This window comes from Aquila chrysaetos, chromosome 11 (genome assembly GCF_900496995.4).
Source record: "Aquila chrysaetos chrysaetos chromosome 11, bAquChr1.4, whole genome shotgun sequence".
Taxonomy (NCBI): Eukaryota; Metazoa; Chordata; class Aves; order Accipitriformes; family Accipitridae; genus Aquila; species Aquila chrysaetos.
Genome location: NC_044014.1, coordinates 27,053,275 through 27,065,642, shown reverse-complemented (window position 1 = coordinate 27,065,642; position 12,368 = coordinate 27,053,275). Strand labels below are relative to the sequence as shown.

Here is a 12,368-nt window from a genome sequence, read left to right as displayed (position 1 = left end):
AATCAGAAGCATATGGAATTTATGCAGTATTTATGTAAACAGAAACCAATGTGTCACAGTCAAATAGCAGTTAAAGTCTTAGCTACGGGTATGACACACAGGATCTGCTTAAAGACCAGCATATTTTTCAACCTCTTGACTGTCTACATTTGTCTGGTTTTCACAAAGACTTGTAAAACTGCACAATTAATGAAAGTACACTAGAAATGCTTCTCTTGTATCATAAAACAGATTAATTCAGAATGCTAGAGCATTTCATTATGAAGCAATAATAATCTTCTCCATCTGGATGCTCCCCACAATCCTGCTCATCTGCTTCCAGGCATGATAAGCTTTTGGAGTCCAACCAAATCTAAGTATTGGTCTATTCTCATATGCAGATCTGCTGGGTGCTATTTTTTTCAGGAGCTAGGCTGCCACTTCTGTTTCCCCCTTAGCTTAAGCATTGAAAAACAGATGAGCTGTGGGATTAGCTTTTCAGGCGTGTGTGAAAAGACAGGTGTTGCACAGTTTCTAGAGAAACACAGAACCAGTTGCATGCATACCTGTCTCCATTTCCTCAGGGAGCTCTTTGGGCTTGGACTACAGATACCTGGACTGCCCTGGAGCTTTCAAGGATTATTGGCTTCTATTTAGGATCAGGACCCTCTTTCTTCAGGTCCAGTGGTCCTGCAATTAGAGCGCTGCCCCATGCTCACCATCTGTAAAAGTGTGCGGTTTTGTGTGTCTCAGGCAGTGTTTCCTGTGGCCCTGCAAGCATTCTGCCCCCCAGTCTTTCTAAAGCTCTGCTTTGACGTTTCTGCCTGCTGGCACGATGAGATGGTTTTTTGCTCTTTCTGTACCCATCGGGCTCATGTCTGACAGGAATGATATTCTGTCAAAACAACTTCCCTTTCTCTCTGGCTGCGTTTTTTTTTTTTTTTTAACATACTACATTTTCTAATGGTAGAATAAAATGTGTATGTTTTGGTAGATAATGAGCAAGGCATCTGAACCAAAGCCCTTTAAAATCAATGGGAGGGTCACTGTTATCTGCAAAGAGCCTTGGATTAAGCCCTAGGTGCTTTCATTGACTTGGAGACCCTCAAAAACTTAGCTTTTAACTGAGATGTATTCAACTCTTAAACCCTTGCATGGCAGTGAGCAGGGACACTACTTGTTATTAAAAGTACATACATAATTCTTAGCAGATCTGAGGCTTGAAGTATGAAATGTAACACAAGAAAATATCTTTCCTCCTTCAAGAGCCTTCAGATTCAAATCCAATTTGAAAATGCTCGTTGCTGACAGGAAAACAATGAAGATGGTGAAACCGTGCCGAGGTTTACTCTGGAGTCCTTATTATTACATTTGTCTACCTCCTTCAACTGCAGTTTGGGTTTTCTTCTTCCAAATTCCCAGCTTGTGCATGGCTTGTTTATAGAAATTACCCAGAGATGCTTAGGGCACCCATTTGCTTTTATGTCCCCATTAGTGCTAAAAGAGGTAAAAGCAAATGATTGGTATAAATAGCCTCTCTTGGCTTGACTTGAAAACTGACCTAGAAACTAAACCAATAACAAACTGCAAGCAACAGCTTTTAAAGAGGCTGTTTAACATCTGCTTGCCTATAGAAGTTAACCACATCACAAGTCAGCCCAGTCTCCCAAAGAAAATTAAATCGCCCCCCAGTTCTGTTCTAAACAGACGGGTACTTGGGATGTGCTTGCAGGGTGCCTTCCCTACGAAAGCTGAAATTCATACAGCCCTGGAGGATCACCACTAATGTGCCTCTGCAGTATTGCTGGTTTTCTTTTGCTGCCTGTTTCTGGAAGCAGTTGTCTGAGAAACAGAATTGCGTGTATTCACAGCTCCAGGAGGAGCGAATTTACCGACCCTTTTCTTCTCACCCCCCCCAAACAAACACACACACCCCCTTCCTGCCAGGTATTCTGCCCTAGAGGAAGGCCTTTTCTTCCTCTTTTAACAGGCAAATGTTTAGTTCCTTAAGTAAAACAATTTTTTGTTTTTAATTTGCTTTTTCAACAGCCCTGGGAAATTTAAAACCTTCAGCAGTCAGGGTGTTTTCTTTCTATTGAAGCTAACTGAAATAACTGTCTGATCTTCTTCATTTTAATTGGAATTACCAGTTCAGCCCCATGCCCAGAGTGGGAATGGGCTGAAATAATTACTATCTGAAAACTGCCTAGTGCAGTGCAAGATGAAATGACTGATAGTTTGTAAGGCTACAGAAAAAAAAAGCAATGTAATCCTCTGGTCTGCTTGCCTTCATACTGTATGTCATAGGAGCTCACTTAAGAAAGAGCTAAACCATTTCCTGGAGTTCACGGTTACACATTTTTAGGAAGATAAATGATCCTTGTGCTTCTGTGAGAGTCCGACAGCAGCTCCCTCAGTCTGCAGCTTCACCAGGAGCACTGAGGACCTCAGGATTTACGGACATAGCCCATTCCTGGAGACAACAATGCCAGATGAAATACTTTGCCTGGGCAGTGCCCAAACTGCTCACATTATGTTTGGGGTTTTTTTCCTTTTTATGGATAAATGAGATCTTTTGATCTGCTGGCCTATTAGACCAGCACCTTCCTATCCTGAAAACGCTAATTAATTGTCTATCAGTTACATCAATCTGAAAAAATAAGTTTTTGTTGAGAACTGCTTAGCGGCTAGTGTTTCATATAACATCTATTACAAAATCTCTATGGTGTTTACTTTGTATCTAGATAGCTCTAATCTTAACTTGATGATCACTTGTTTTTTCATATACCTGCCTTGGTGACTGTATAATCTTCCTTCCCAGGATCCACACAGTGTTGTCAGTTTCCATTAACTTACTGTAAATATCTCAATATTTTTCTCTAAATCCTTTGTTGCTTGAATTGTATGATTCAGTGAGAAGCTTAGCTTTCATTCAAAACCGTTTCTATCATACATGGCTGCCAATGAAGCTTGAAGACCTGTATGCTAAGGGCTCCAAAACCACAAAGCAAGTAAAATGTCTCCCATGTATTTAAAAATAATAGAAAAAACTCCTAACCCTAATGAAAATCCTCTACTTTTGACCATTAGAATTTCTGACTGGTTCAGATCAATGATATTGAGGAGGGGATTTACCAGTAAAACTACAGCAGCAGAGCTGCTGCTGTGACTTGGGCAGCAGTAAGCAGGTAGGTGCAGAGAAGGAGGAAGTATTTGAGAAGGAGCGACAGGTATTTTTTACACAGAAGACTATTCTGCTGTTAAAAGTCCTATTAAAGTGAGTATAAGAAATCTGTTTTAAAGCCCAGATGTTTCTAAAGGGTGCCTTATCAGAAAATATCAAGCTAAAATAATACAACAGTGTCACTCAGTACGTGGATGACCAATGGAGAATATAAATCTCATCACCTAACAGCTTTCAGAAGCAAGGATTTTGCGGGACGGAATAGTCGCTGGGTACAGTCCCTGCCATTGCAGGTGCAATGTTTTATACTATCTTATTGAAATCCATCTTGAAAGCAGGTAGGCTTTTCTTTTGTCTTTCTCTACTTTCTTTTTCTCTTCTTCCTCTTTCCTCTGCTCTCCTCTTTCCCTTTCCCGCTTGATTGTCATGGTGCTCAGAGTCTTCTTGGTTTCAGTCTAAAGTTCTCTGATCTGTATGGAAGATAGACGTTTACAGTGAGAACTACGTGCTGGATTACATGAATTTGAATCTCTTCTTAGTTTCTAATGTGAATGTATGACACAACATTGTATTTTCAGGAAATGTGCGTGATGATTATTGCACAATAAAAAAGGTGTACTGGCAATTATGGGAACAAAACTTTCTTGTATTGAAGGTTAAATCCTGTTCTTGCTGCTCTTGATTCTGATCTTAACATTTTCAAAAGCTTGCATGTTTGCTTTTTTTATATATACTGTAGTTAATATTGTGGAATTTTCTGGGATTTCATATACTGCACAGAGTTATATGGACTTATAACAAAAACAGTCTTCAGCTGCAGGACTGTGGCTTGCTGAAACCTAATCCTTCTGCTGAGGATGATCCTGTCCTCCCAACAGAAAATTCTGCAATACAAGGACTTAAAAGTACTTTGCTGCCCCCATCTTAAATCTTCGGGGGGGGGGGGGGGGGGTGGGTGGGTAGGGGGGCATTCAGAGGCAGATATACCAAGCAGATACCCAACTTGATTTTTCAAATTCCAATTTCTGCTTCTGAAAATCATTCCCAAGGTCCAATACCTTCTTAAGCCTTGCATGTTTTATCTGTATTTCAAAGACTTCATTTCTGCATGGCAACAATAGTGCTTCTCTTTTTCTTTCTGAAAAGAAGATAAAAAATTGAATAAAAATAAGCCTCCATGTCCCCATCTTGCCCTCCCAAATATTTCTCAGACTTCATAGGCATAGGTATTGCTAGCCTAATGTGCTTTCTCAGAAACTCAATGTTTTTTTCTAATGCCCAGAGCATATATCCTCAGTAGCCTAGTTTCCAAATCTCAAAAAAAAAAAAAAAGGATTTGGAAAGCTTTTCCAAAGCTTAGAAAAATCTACTGATCTTCTTTTTCTGTTAATTTGTCAAGTTGTGGTTTGAATCCAATTTTACACAAGCACCCATGACGTCCTGTGTCAGAGCTGCATATTTAATTACATTTTTTTAAATCATTCCTTTTATTTGGTTTAAACAAACAAACAGAAAACCTGCCTTCCTTTTGGTATTCTGATAAATACCTGGTTGATTCTTGCATAGTGTGTGCAAGTCATAGACTTTAATTCATTTCAGGGATCTGTCTTTGATTAACCTGGATTTTAGTTCTGAAAATTTATTCCACAGATATATTCTTTTTCTGAATACTTGGCAGGGGAACCAAAGGGGTTTGCCCATTTTTTATTTTTTATTTTGGAGGGAGGAAGGAATTAATTGAAAATTGGTCTTGCTGCTTGTTTTGGCAGTAGGGTTGTAGATTCTGGGGTACTGTGACTATCTGAATTTTGGTCATTTCATAAACTTCTGGCATAATAAATTTGCATACGTTTCATAGTTCGAGTCTTCAGAGATGACCTATATGCCAAAGTCTTATGAAGACTTTCCCTACACTTGCTCAGGAAGGTCTATACTGAGTCAAGCAATTGAGGTAACAGCAAAGTCCCTCTCTTACACAGGCAATTGCCTGTCAGCTGGACCCATGAAAGAAATTTATCTGTGCAGTGAGAAATTTATCTCAATTTATCTGAGAGCAAAGACAACTTGCTATTTGCAAGAAAAATGCAAAGACTCAGATATGACAAAAAGATAGAAACTGCATTGCCAGAAAGAAAGAAACCTGATATGACAGGGATTTACCTGCTACCTGGCAATGTCTGAACAACAGCAATGGGAGATGTGGATCTGCAAGCAAATGGCAAGGCAGGCATTGCAGGATGAGAAGATGGATATTTTATTTGGAAGAGAAGGCAAAGGACTAAGACACACATTTGGGAAAGGCAGGAGTAAATGGAGTCTAGAGCAAACACTTGCCAAGGCACATCTCCCTCTAGACTTTGGAATGGGACTCAAGATACCTGAGTTAGCCCTGCCTGAACCATGCCATTCCTGGGTTACTGCAACCTGTGGTGAAGAACACGTATCAGAGTGCTGAAGCAGGCAGAGGATGAAAACCAAGATCGTTCTTCATTATTTCAAGTAGTGGAGGACTGCTGCATAGATCTAAAGTACGGCTCTTACCATAATGTCCCCTAATGAAATTTGGTGGTTTGTTTCCTTTTCTTCACAGAAAACTATATAAGCACACACACAATAAAACAATATTGTTGAAGGACTGCTGAGATTAGAAAGTCTTAAAAACTAGGAAATACTTGAATAATTTGTGCAAGCTGTGTTCAGGCTTCTTGTGCATTTGCCTTATGAAAGCTTTCAATTGCACGACTAGTTGCCCTACGTTCTGTTGGAGGCACAGAAGGGAACTGCTTTGGCGCCAGCCGAGAGCCGTGTCTGCTTCAGCTGTGCGCTAGGTGACATGAGGCAGGTTTCACTTCTTACTGGTAGTTTTTCACTCTGTTCTATTTCAACTTCATTTTGCTGAGTTGAAGACAACAATTAATGCATACCGGTGTTAACCAGTATTTCTGGAATGTACGGTCACTTTACTGGCTAAACTTTGCCCAACTTATTGGAGAGAAATAGGCAGATTTTCTGATAAATTTAAATAGTCTAGAAAGAACAAAGTTTGCAGTAATTTACAACATTAGTCATTAGCCAACAAAGCTCATCTCTGTGCATTTCATTTAGTAAAGAAAGTTGCTAAGAAAACCAGGGATGCAAAATTAGAAGAAACAAATCTACAAGAACGTAAGTAAGTAACAATGGATCAAATGTGAAAACACTTGTTTCAAAATCATGCCATACTGTCAAGTATTGTTTTAAATAATGACTTTTAAGGTTGGGAAAAATCCCTAAGTCCCTTTATTCTTTACCTGCTTCCACTAATAGCAGTAGAATGCACACCATGATTATGCATGTCACCCAAGGCTGTTTTCACACCAGAGACATCATCATCATCTGTTCAACTACATAATGTTGATTTGAAACCCGTTTCAGCACCTGAATTCTCCAAATGGGTGTGTTAACAGAAAATTTTAGGGAACAATTGCTTCCCCTTGTTCCTCACGGAGTCCAGCTCTCAGAGCACTAAATAAAGCATACAAGTATTCGGACAGGAGACTTTCAGATAATTTCAGTTGCTACTAGATGTAGCAGGGTTAACACAAATACCGGTAGTGCTTTTTCTGTGTCATTACAGCCACCATTATTTTTGCAGGAAATCAGAAACATGCCTACGAGTCTTTCACGTAAAATGTGAAGTTAAGATTATAATTGCTCGTGGTCATTGGGCAGCCTGTTCCCCTAGCCGTTTGCAAATTAAGGTACCGTTCGGTACAAGCAGATTGTTAACCTTCAGACAGAAAAGTTGTTATTCTCCTTTTTATTTGCTAAACAATTACATCCTGCAGTCGCTGCCGAGTACAGACAGGCCGGTACTCGGTCGGTAAATTACCTGGTCTCTGGTTATTCATGAAACTACATTTGGGGGGAAGATGAGCCAGCATCTCGTGGATCTTTGGTTTGAAAACTTTTATTTTTTGTAAATTCTAACGGACAAAGCCCCCAACGGCCTGGTACTACTCTGATGTTTTGCTTTTGCCGGTTTAGGAGGAAAGAAATCTTGACGTTTGAAGCTGCCGCCCGGCGCAGACCCCGGCCCCCGCCGCCGTACCGCCAGCACCATCAACAGGCGCCCGCTCCCGCCCTCCAGGAGAGGGCCCCAGCCCGGCCCGGCCCGGCCCGGCCCGCTGGGCTCCGGGCCGCCAGGGCGGGGGAGGCCGGCAGCCCCCGGCCCCGCCGTGCCCGCCCGGCCCCGGCCGCCGGGGAGGAGCGCCGCCCCGCTGCAGCGCAGCCTTTGTCTCACCGCCGAGACACCCGGGGCCGCTCGCCCCCTCCCGCCCCGGCGAAGCCCCGCTTCCCCGGAGGGAGGAGCGGGGGAAGCCTCCCGCAGGCCGCCCCTCACCGCGGGAAGCGGGGCTGGGGGTGCGGGCCCTTCCCCGCCGGCCCGGCCCGGCCCGGCTCGCCCCGCCCGGGCGCCGGCGCCCCGCCTCCGCGCCCCACACGGGCCGGCGGGGAGCCCCTGACTGACGGCCGGGAGGCGGGCGGCGGCCGGGGCCGGGGAGAGGCTGCCGCTGCGGCGCGTCGGCGGGAGGCGAGGCGAGGCGCGGAGCGGGCGGGCAATGCGCTGCCGCAGCTCCGTCTCGGCGCAGGCGGCAGCCTTGTGCAACCAATATGGCTGCGTGCGCCCGCGAATGAAAGGAGGCGCTTGGAGCTGAAGCCGTCTCCCCCCATCCCCCTCCTCGCCCCGCGGCCGTGTGGCCTGTAGCGAGCGGAGGAGAGAAGTTGTCTGGGCTGCCCCGCAGGGGGGTGGGGGGTGCCCGGGAGGCGGCGGCCGCGCTTCCAGCAGCTCCTGCTCCCGGCTGTCTCCCGCCCGGCGGCAGGGGAGAGGAGGAGGAGAAGGAGGAGGACGAGGAGAAGTTGTTTCGCCGCCGGGGGGGGGCGGAAAGGAGGCGAGAGGGGCGCCAGTTGGAGGAGGAGGAAGAGGAGCAGCAGCCCCGACGGCGGCTGGCCCCCCGTCCGCCTGAGGGGGAGCGCGGCGGCTCCCGGCCCGCAGGAAGAGGCGAAGCCGCCCTCGGCCCAGGTCCTGCCCGAGCTCCGCGCCTCTTCCCCGGGACGAAGTTTGGCCGGGGGCCGCTGCGGGGGCGCCGGCTGCCGGAGGAGGACGGCCGGCGGCGCCCCTCGTCGGCCCGCGCCTCCCCGGGGACGGCGGTGGCGGAGCGGCGGGGCCGGGGGACGGCGGCGGCGGTGCGCGGCCCCGGCGGGCGAAGTTTGGCCGGCGGCGGCCTGCCGCGGCCATGGAGCCGAAGCACAAGGAGCTGCTCGCCCAGTGCCGCCAGAGCCTGGCGCAGGCCATGACCGAGGTGGACAAGGTGGTGGAGCTGCTGGAGGCCGCCGGCGCCCTCGGCCCCCGCGACCTGCGCGACCTGGAGGCGGCGGGCGGCGGGAAGGCCGAGCTGCTCATCGCCCTGCTGCTGGCCAAGGAGCGGGACCACTTCCAGGACCTGCGGGTAGCCCTGGAGAAGACGCAGCCCCACCTGCTCTCCATCCTCTACCTGAACGGCGTAGCGGGGGCGCCGGCGGCGGCCGAGACGGCCGGTGAGTGGGGCCGGGGGCCCGGCGGGGCCCGGGGAAGGTGCGCAGGAGGAGGAGGGCAGCGGCTGCTCCCGCCCACCCCCGCTGGGGCAGGGGAGCCGCTGGGCTGCGCGGGACCCTCGGGTCCCCCCCTCCCGCAGGCGGGAAGGGAGCGGGGCGGCAGCGGGCGGGGGTCCTGCTTTTCCGGTGGGTGGGTGGAAAAGTCCCGTGTTTCCACTCGGGCGCTCGATTCTTGTTCTGCGCTCCCGACCCTTTTCCTTTTTCTTCTGGCGGGCGCGCCGGGCGGTACCGCTCCCCGAGAGGTGCCGCGGATGCTGTGCGGTGCCTGTAGGAGAAGCCACCCCAGCCTGGGTGTTGCTGCTGCTCCCATCCCCTGAAGCCGGGTGCCGGCTGGGGGCTCGGGAAAACCGTACCCGCAGGGGTTTTCCTCCCCCGAGCTCCTCTGGGGCCGCCGGTGGTGTTAGACAGTCGCTTCTTGACCGGGCAAAACTGTGAAACTCCCCCTCGCCCCGCAGCCAGTCTGCCGGCATAGGCTGGCTGGCAGGACTCCAGCAGATGTTTGAATAAATATTGTAGCTATTTTTCTCGGACGAACGTACATTTGTTTGGGGCTGTGTTATTGTAGCTCTTCTTGGTGGTTAGAACAGGAAAACAACTGATTTCAGTGTAAACCTTCTCCTTAACTAAGTTGGGCTTTGTCCCACAGGTGTTCCTCTATTCTTCCCCCTCCAAAACAAGCCACACAGTCTACTTTTGTGTCGACAATACCAGGCTTTAAAATAATTAAAGAAAAAGATTTGGTGATAATACACAAGGCCTCACAAGTGCAGCTGTGTTTCTAGATGAGAAATACTTCAGCTGAAGTAAATAATAGTTCTGTATTACAGATAAAGAATAGGCAGTTTTCCAAGTGATGTGCAGGTATTCTCTTCCAGTGGTTTTCCAAGTTGACTGATTCAGAAAGGTGGGGTATCTTTTTGGTTTTGTTAACAGCTTTGGGTATTGCAGGGTAACTACCTGTTTACGTAAGGAACTGGATTGGGAGGGCTTCCTGGCTCTTATAAACTATACCATTTCTTTTAGAAAATAAAACCTTTTAAGAGCTGCTTCTGTCTGGAAAATAGTGCTTGCATGTGCAGTTGCACTGTGTCTTCTGCCCTTATTTGAATTACGCTGTTGATGCTAGGAGTTTGCTGTAAACAAGAAAATGCATGAGGGTCTTATGTTTTGTTTTATATAAGTGTATTATAGTGTATGGTCTTTTGTAATGAATATATTGCAGGACCTCACAGGATGGGGAAAAATGGACTAAACAATAGACCTCAGCACTTACAACATTATGTGGTTTGACATCAATGGGAGATGAGGGCACTCGCTGCCTTTCAGAATGGGACCCATGATGTTTTTGTATGACTAGATTAATGCTCGGTCTTGTCTTGTTGAGAAGATGCATTAGTGGTAGTGGGCTACTAACGTTCCCCAGCCTTAAAAACAAAGGTGTAAAACATGAATGGTAGGAAAAAATGAAGCAGTCATTGGATATAATAATACCCTTTATTTTTAAAATACAAGTTGGAATTGCATAATGTCTCATGGCGCTGAGCTCTTAAGGGAGAAGTAGTTTGATTGGCAAAATGAACTATATCCTGCTTGACTGAATGCATTCATGAGGCTAATCTGAGTTAAATTAACATCTGTGTAGGGAAGGACGTTCCCCTGACATGATGGGTTTTAAAATTTTATCGCTTTCATTTATCAGTAGTAATAAAGAGCTAACTTTGAGACTTATGGTTTTGTTTCCCTTGCAGTAAACATGTTTACAAATTGGTACGCAGGTGATTGCTAATAGTGAGCTTAAGAATAAACCGTCATGCACATAGGAAGGTAAAGGACCTGAGCCTTCAAACACTCTTGTATATATTCCAGCTTTACTCCCCTGAGGAGGTCTTATGGTGACTAGTTGTGAGGCTGCTTGTGTGCCCACTGATCGCCTCTGAAAAATCCTGGTCTATGCGCGAGTTTGTCCTGGATGTGTTATGTAAAGAGTTAATGTCTGAGGGTAACTGCAGTAGAAGGGTTCTTGTTTGAACCTGTATTCAGATGTGATTGGGTTTTACTCTAGTGTCTGACTGTAGCAAGTCTGACCAGCCATCTGCTCTTCTGCTGCCATTTAGGAGTTTTACTCCTTTTCACTGGGGATGTGGAAGGCAGATGAGTCAAGTCGCTTTTTGTTCTTTGGGTGTAGTAGCAAACAGTAAACACAGTAGCAAGGAGAACTGTTGGATTCTGTATTTAAAATACTCAAGTGAAACAGTCCTCAGCGTATATTACGTAAAATGCCTCTATTCTTAAAGGCAAAAAATATATATCTTAAACATCCCATTAATTGAACCTATCCAGCTGAATTAATTTTTAAAATTACAGTTAGTATATGAAAAAAATAGCAGTTTACAGTGGTACACTTAATTTTAGTATCATTTGGAAGAGGAGGCTAATATAAAGTAAAACCCCTGAATGCTTGTTGGAGATGAAAATCATTTATAACCAATAACTTATTGTAGTAGCGTTTGCTAATTTCTTTTTCCTGTGTGCTGTTGTTGTGAGAGAAATGCGAAGGTAATCAGCAACTTAATTTTGTTCAGAGTTGCAAAATGCAGTATACAGTCTGCTCACTACACTAGCACGAGTGATTCTCCTTCTGTTTTGATATACGTGAAGGGTACCATTACTTTGTGGTTTACTTTGTGTTTTCTTCCTTCTCATTTTAAATATCACCTCCTGTTGGACTTTAAAGGTAATATGTAAACTCAGATGGAAACTCTGGCTGTTATTTATACCAAGAGTTCTTGTGGCTGGCTGGACAATGTAGAGCTGACACTTTTATAAGTATTTATCTACACAGCATGGAGGGAAGTAAACAGCTGGTCTGACTGCTAAAGGGAAAGAACTGGGGTCCTAGTAACTGCCGAAAGACTTCCAGTATAGGTAACTATGTCTTTACGTTACAAGGAGCTTTCTTTTCTTTGTAGAGTTTCCCCCAGTTCAGTTCCCATTTAAATACATTTGTCTTCTATAGTAGCTTGTAATTGCTTGTTTTAAACCTAAACCTATATAGTGGTTTGTGGATCACAGTTTCTCCAATAAAACGTATATTTTTAAGCTTGTTTTGTTAGGCATACTGTTCTCAAATTAGAAACAGTATTAGTAAACAGAGTGCAAAATCTAAAAGGAAACTACCTTCTGTCACAGCAGAAGCTAAACAAAGTGGGATTTGCTCTGTTTCACTTAGTCATGTTTAGAGACACTAGTCCTTCCTTGAGTAAGACCTTTGATAACTACATTATGCTTTTGTGTAAGTGTTTCTGTGAGAAATTGGCTCTGTCCATGTGAAAGTGACTGTTTGGCTTATTTAAAATCTCCCAGTACTTTGCACAGGGGCTAATTCTTTAAGCAGTGTGCCAAGTGCTTTTATTTATTTATTTTGGGGTGAACTGATGGATTATTATTAAATACTTGATTTGGCAAATTACCTCCATCATGCATGTGAAAAATCCTGTATCCTGATAGAATAATGTATCCCTTCTAATGTGGAAATAAATGACTTCTGAACATTCAGTTATCTCTTGGATATCTT

The 12,368-nt window shown here is 45.4% G+C and overlaps 2 protein-coding genes across 6 annotated transcripts in view; one reads left to right on the top strand and one right to left on the bottom strand.

Annotated features, from left to right (window-relative positions):
• Window positions 1-3,081: 3,081 nt before the first annotated feature.
• Window positions 3,082-8,438, bottom strand: LOC115348341 (translation initiation factor IF-2-like). Its single transcript, XM_030030862.1, has 4 exons — window positions 8,426-8,438; window positions 7,035-8,290; window positions 4,222-4,301; window positions 3,082-3,633 (listed from the first exon to the last, which is right to left on the bottom strand). Exons 1-2 carry the CDS (start codon window positions 8,436-8,438, stop codon window positions 7,113-7,115), a joined length of 1,191 nt encoding a protein of 396 aa, XP_029886722.1. The 3' UTR covers window positions 3,082-3,633; window positions 4,222-4,301; window positions 7,035-7,112.
• The window catches only part of DLG5 (discs large MAGUK scaffold protein 5), a 114,219-nt gene continuing 109,591 nt past the window's right edge, over window positions 7,741-12,368 (top strand). For 2 of the 5 annotated variants that reach the window (XM_030030408.2, XM_030030407.1), the window contains exon 1: window positions 7,742-8,737. In XM_030030408.2, coding sequence (XP_029886268.1) covers window positions 8,437-8,737 — 301 coding nt within the window. In that variant the 5' untranslated portion in view covers window positions 7,742-8,436. Of the gene's footprint in view, window positions 8,738-12,368 lie in introns of all 5 variants that reach the window. The other 3 variants (XM_030030410.2, XM_030030409.2, XM_030030411.2) reach the window with 2 other exon arrangements.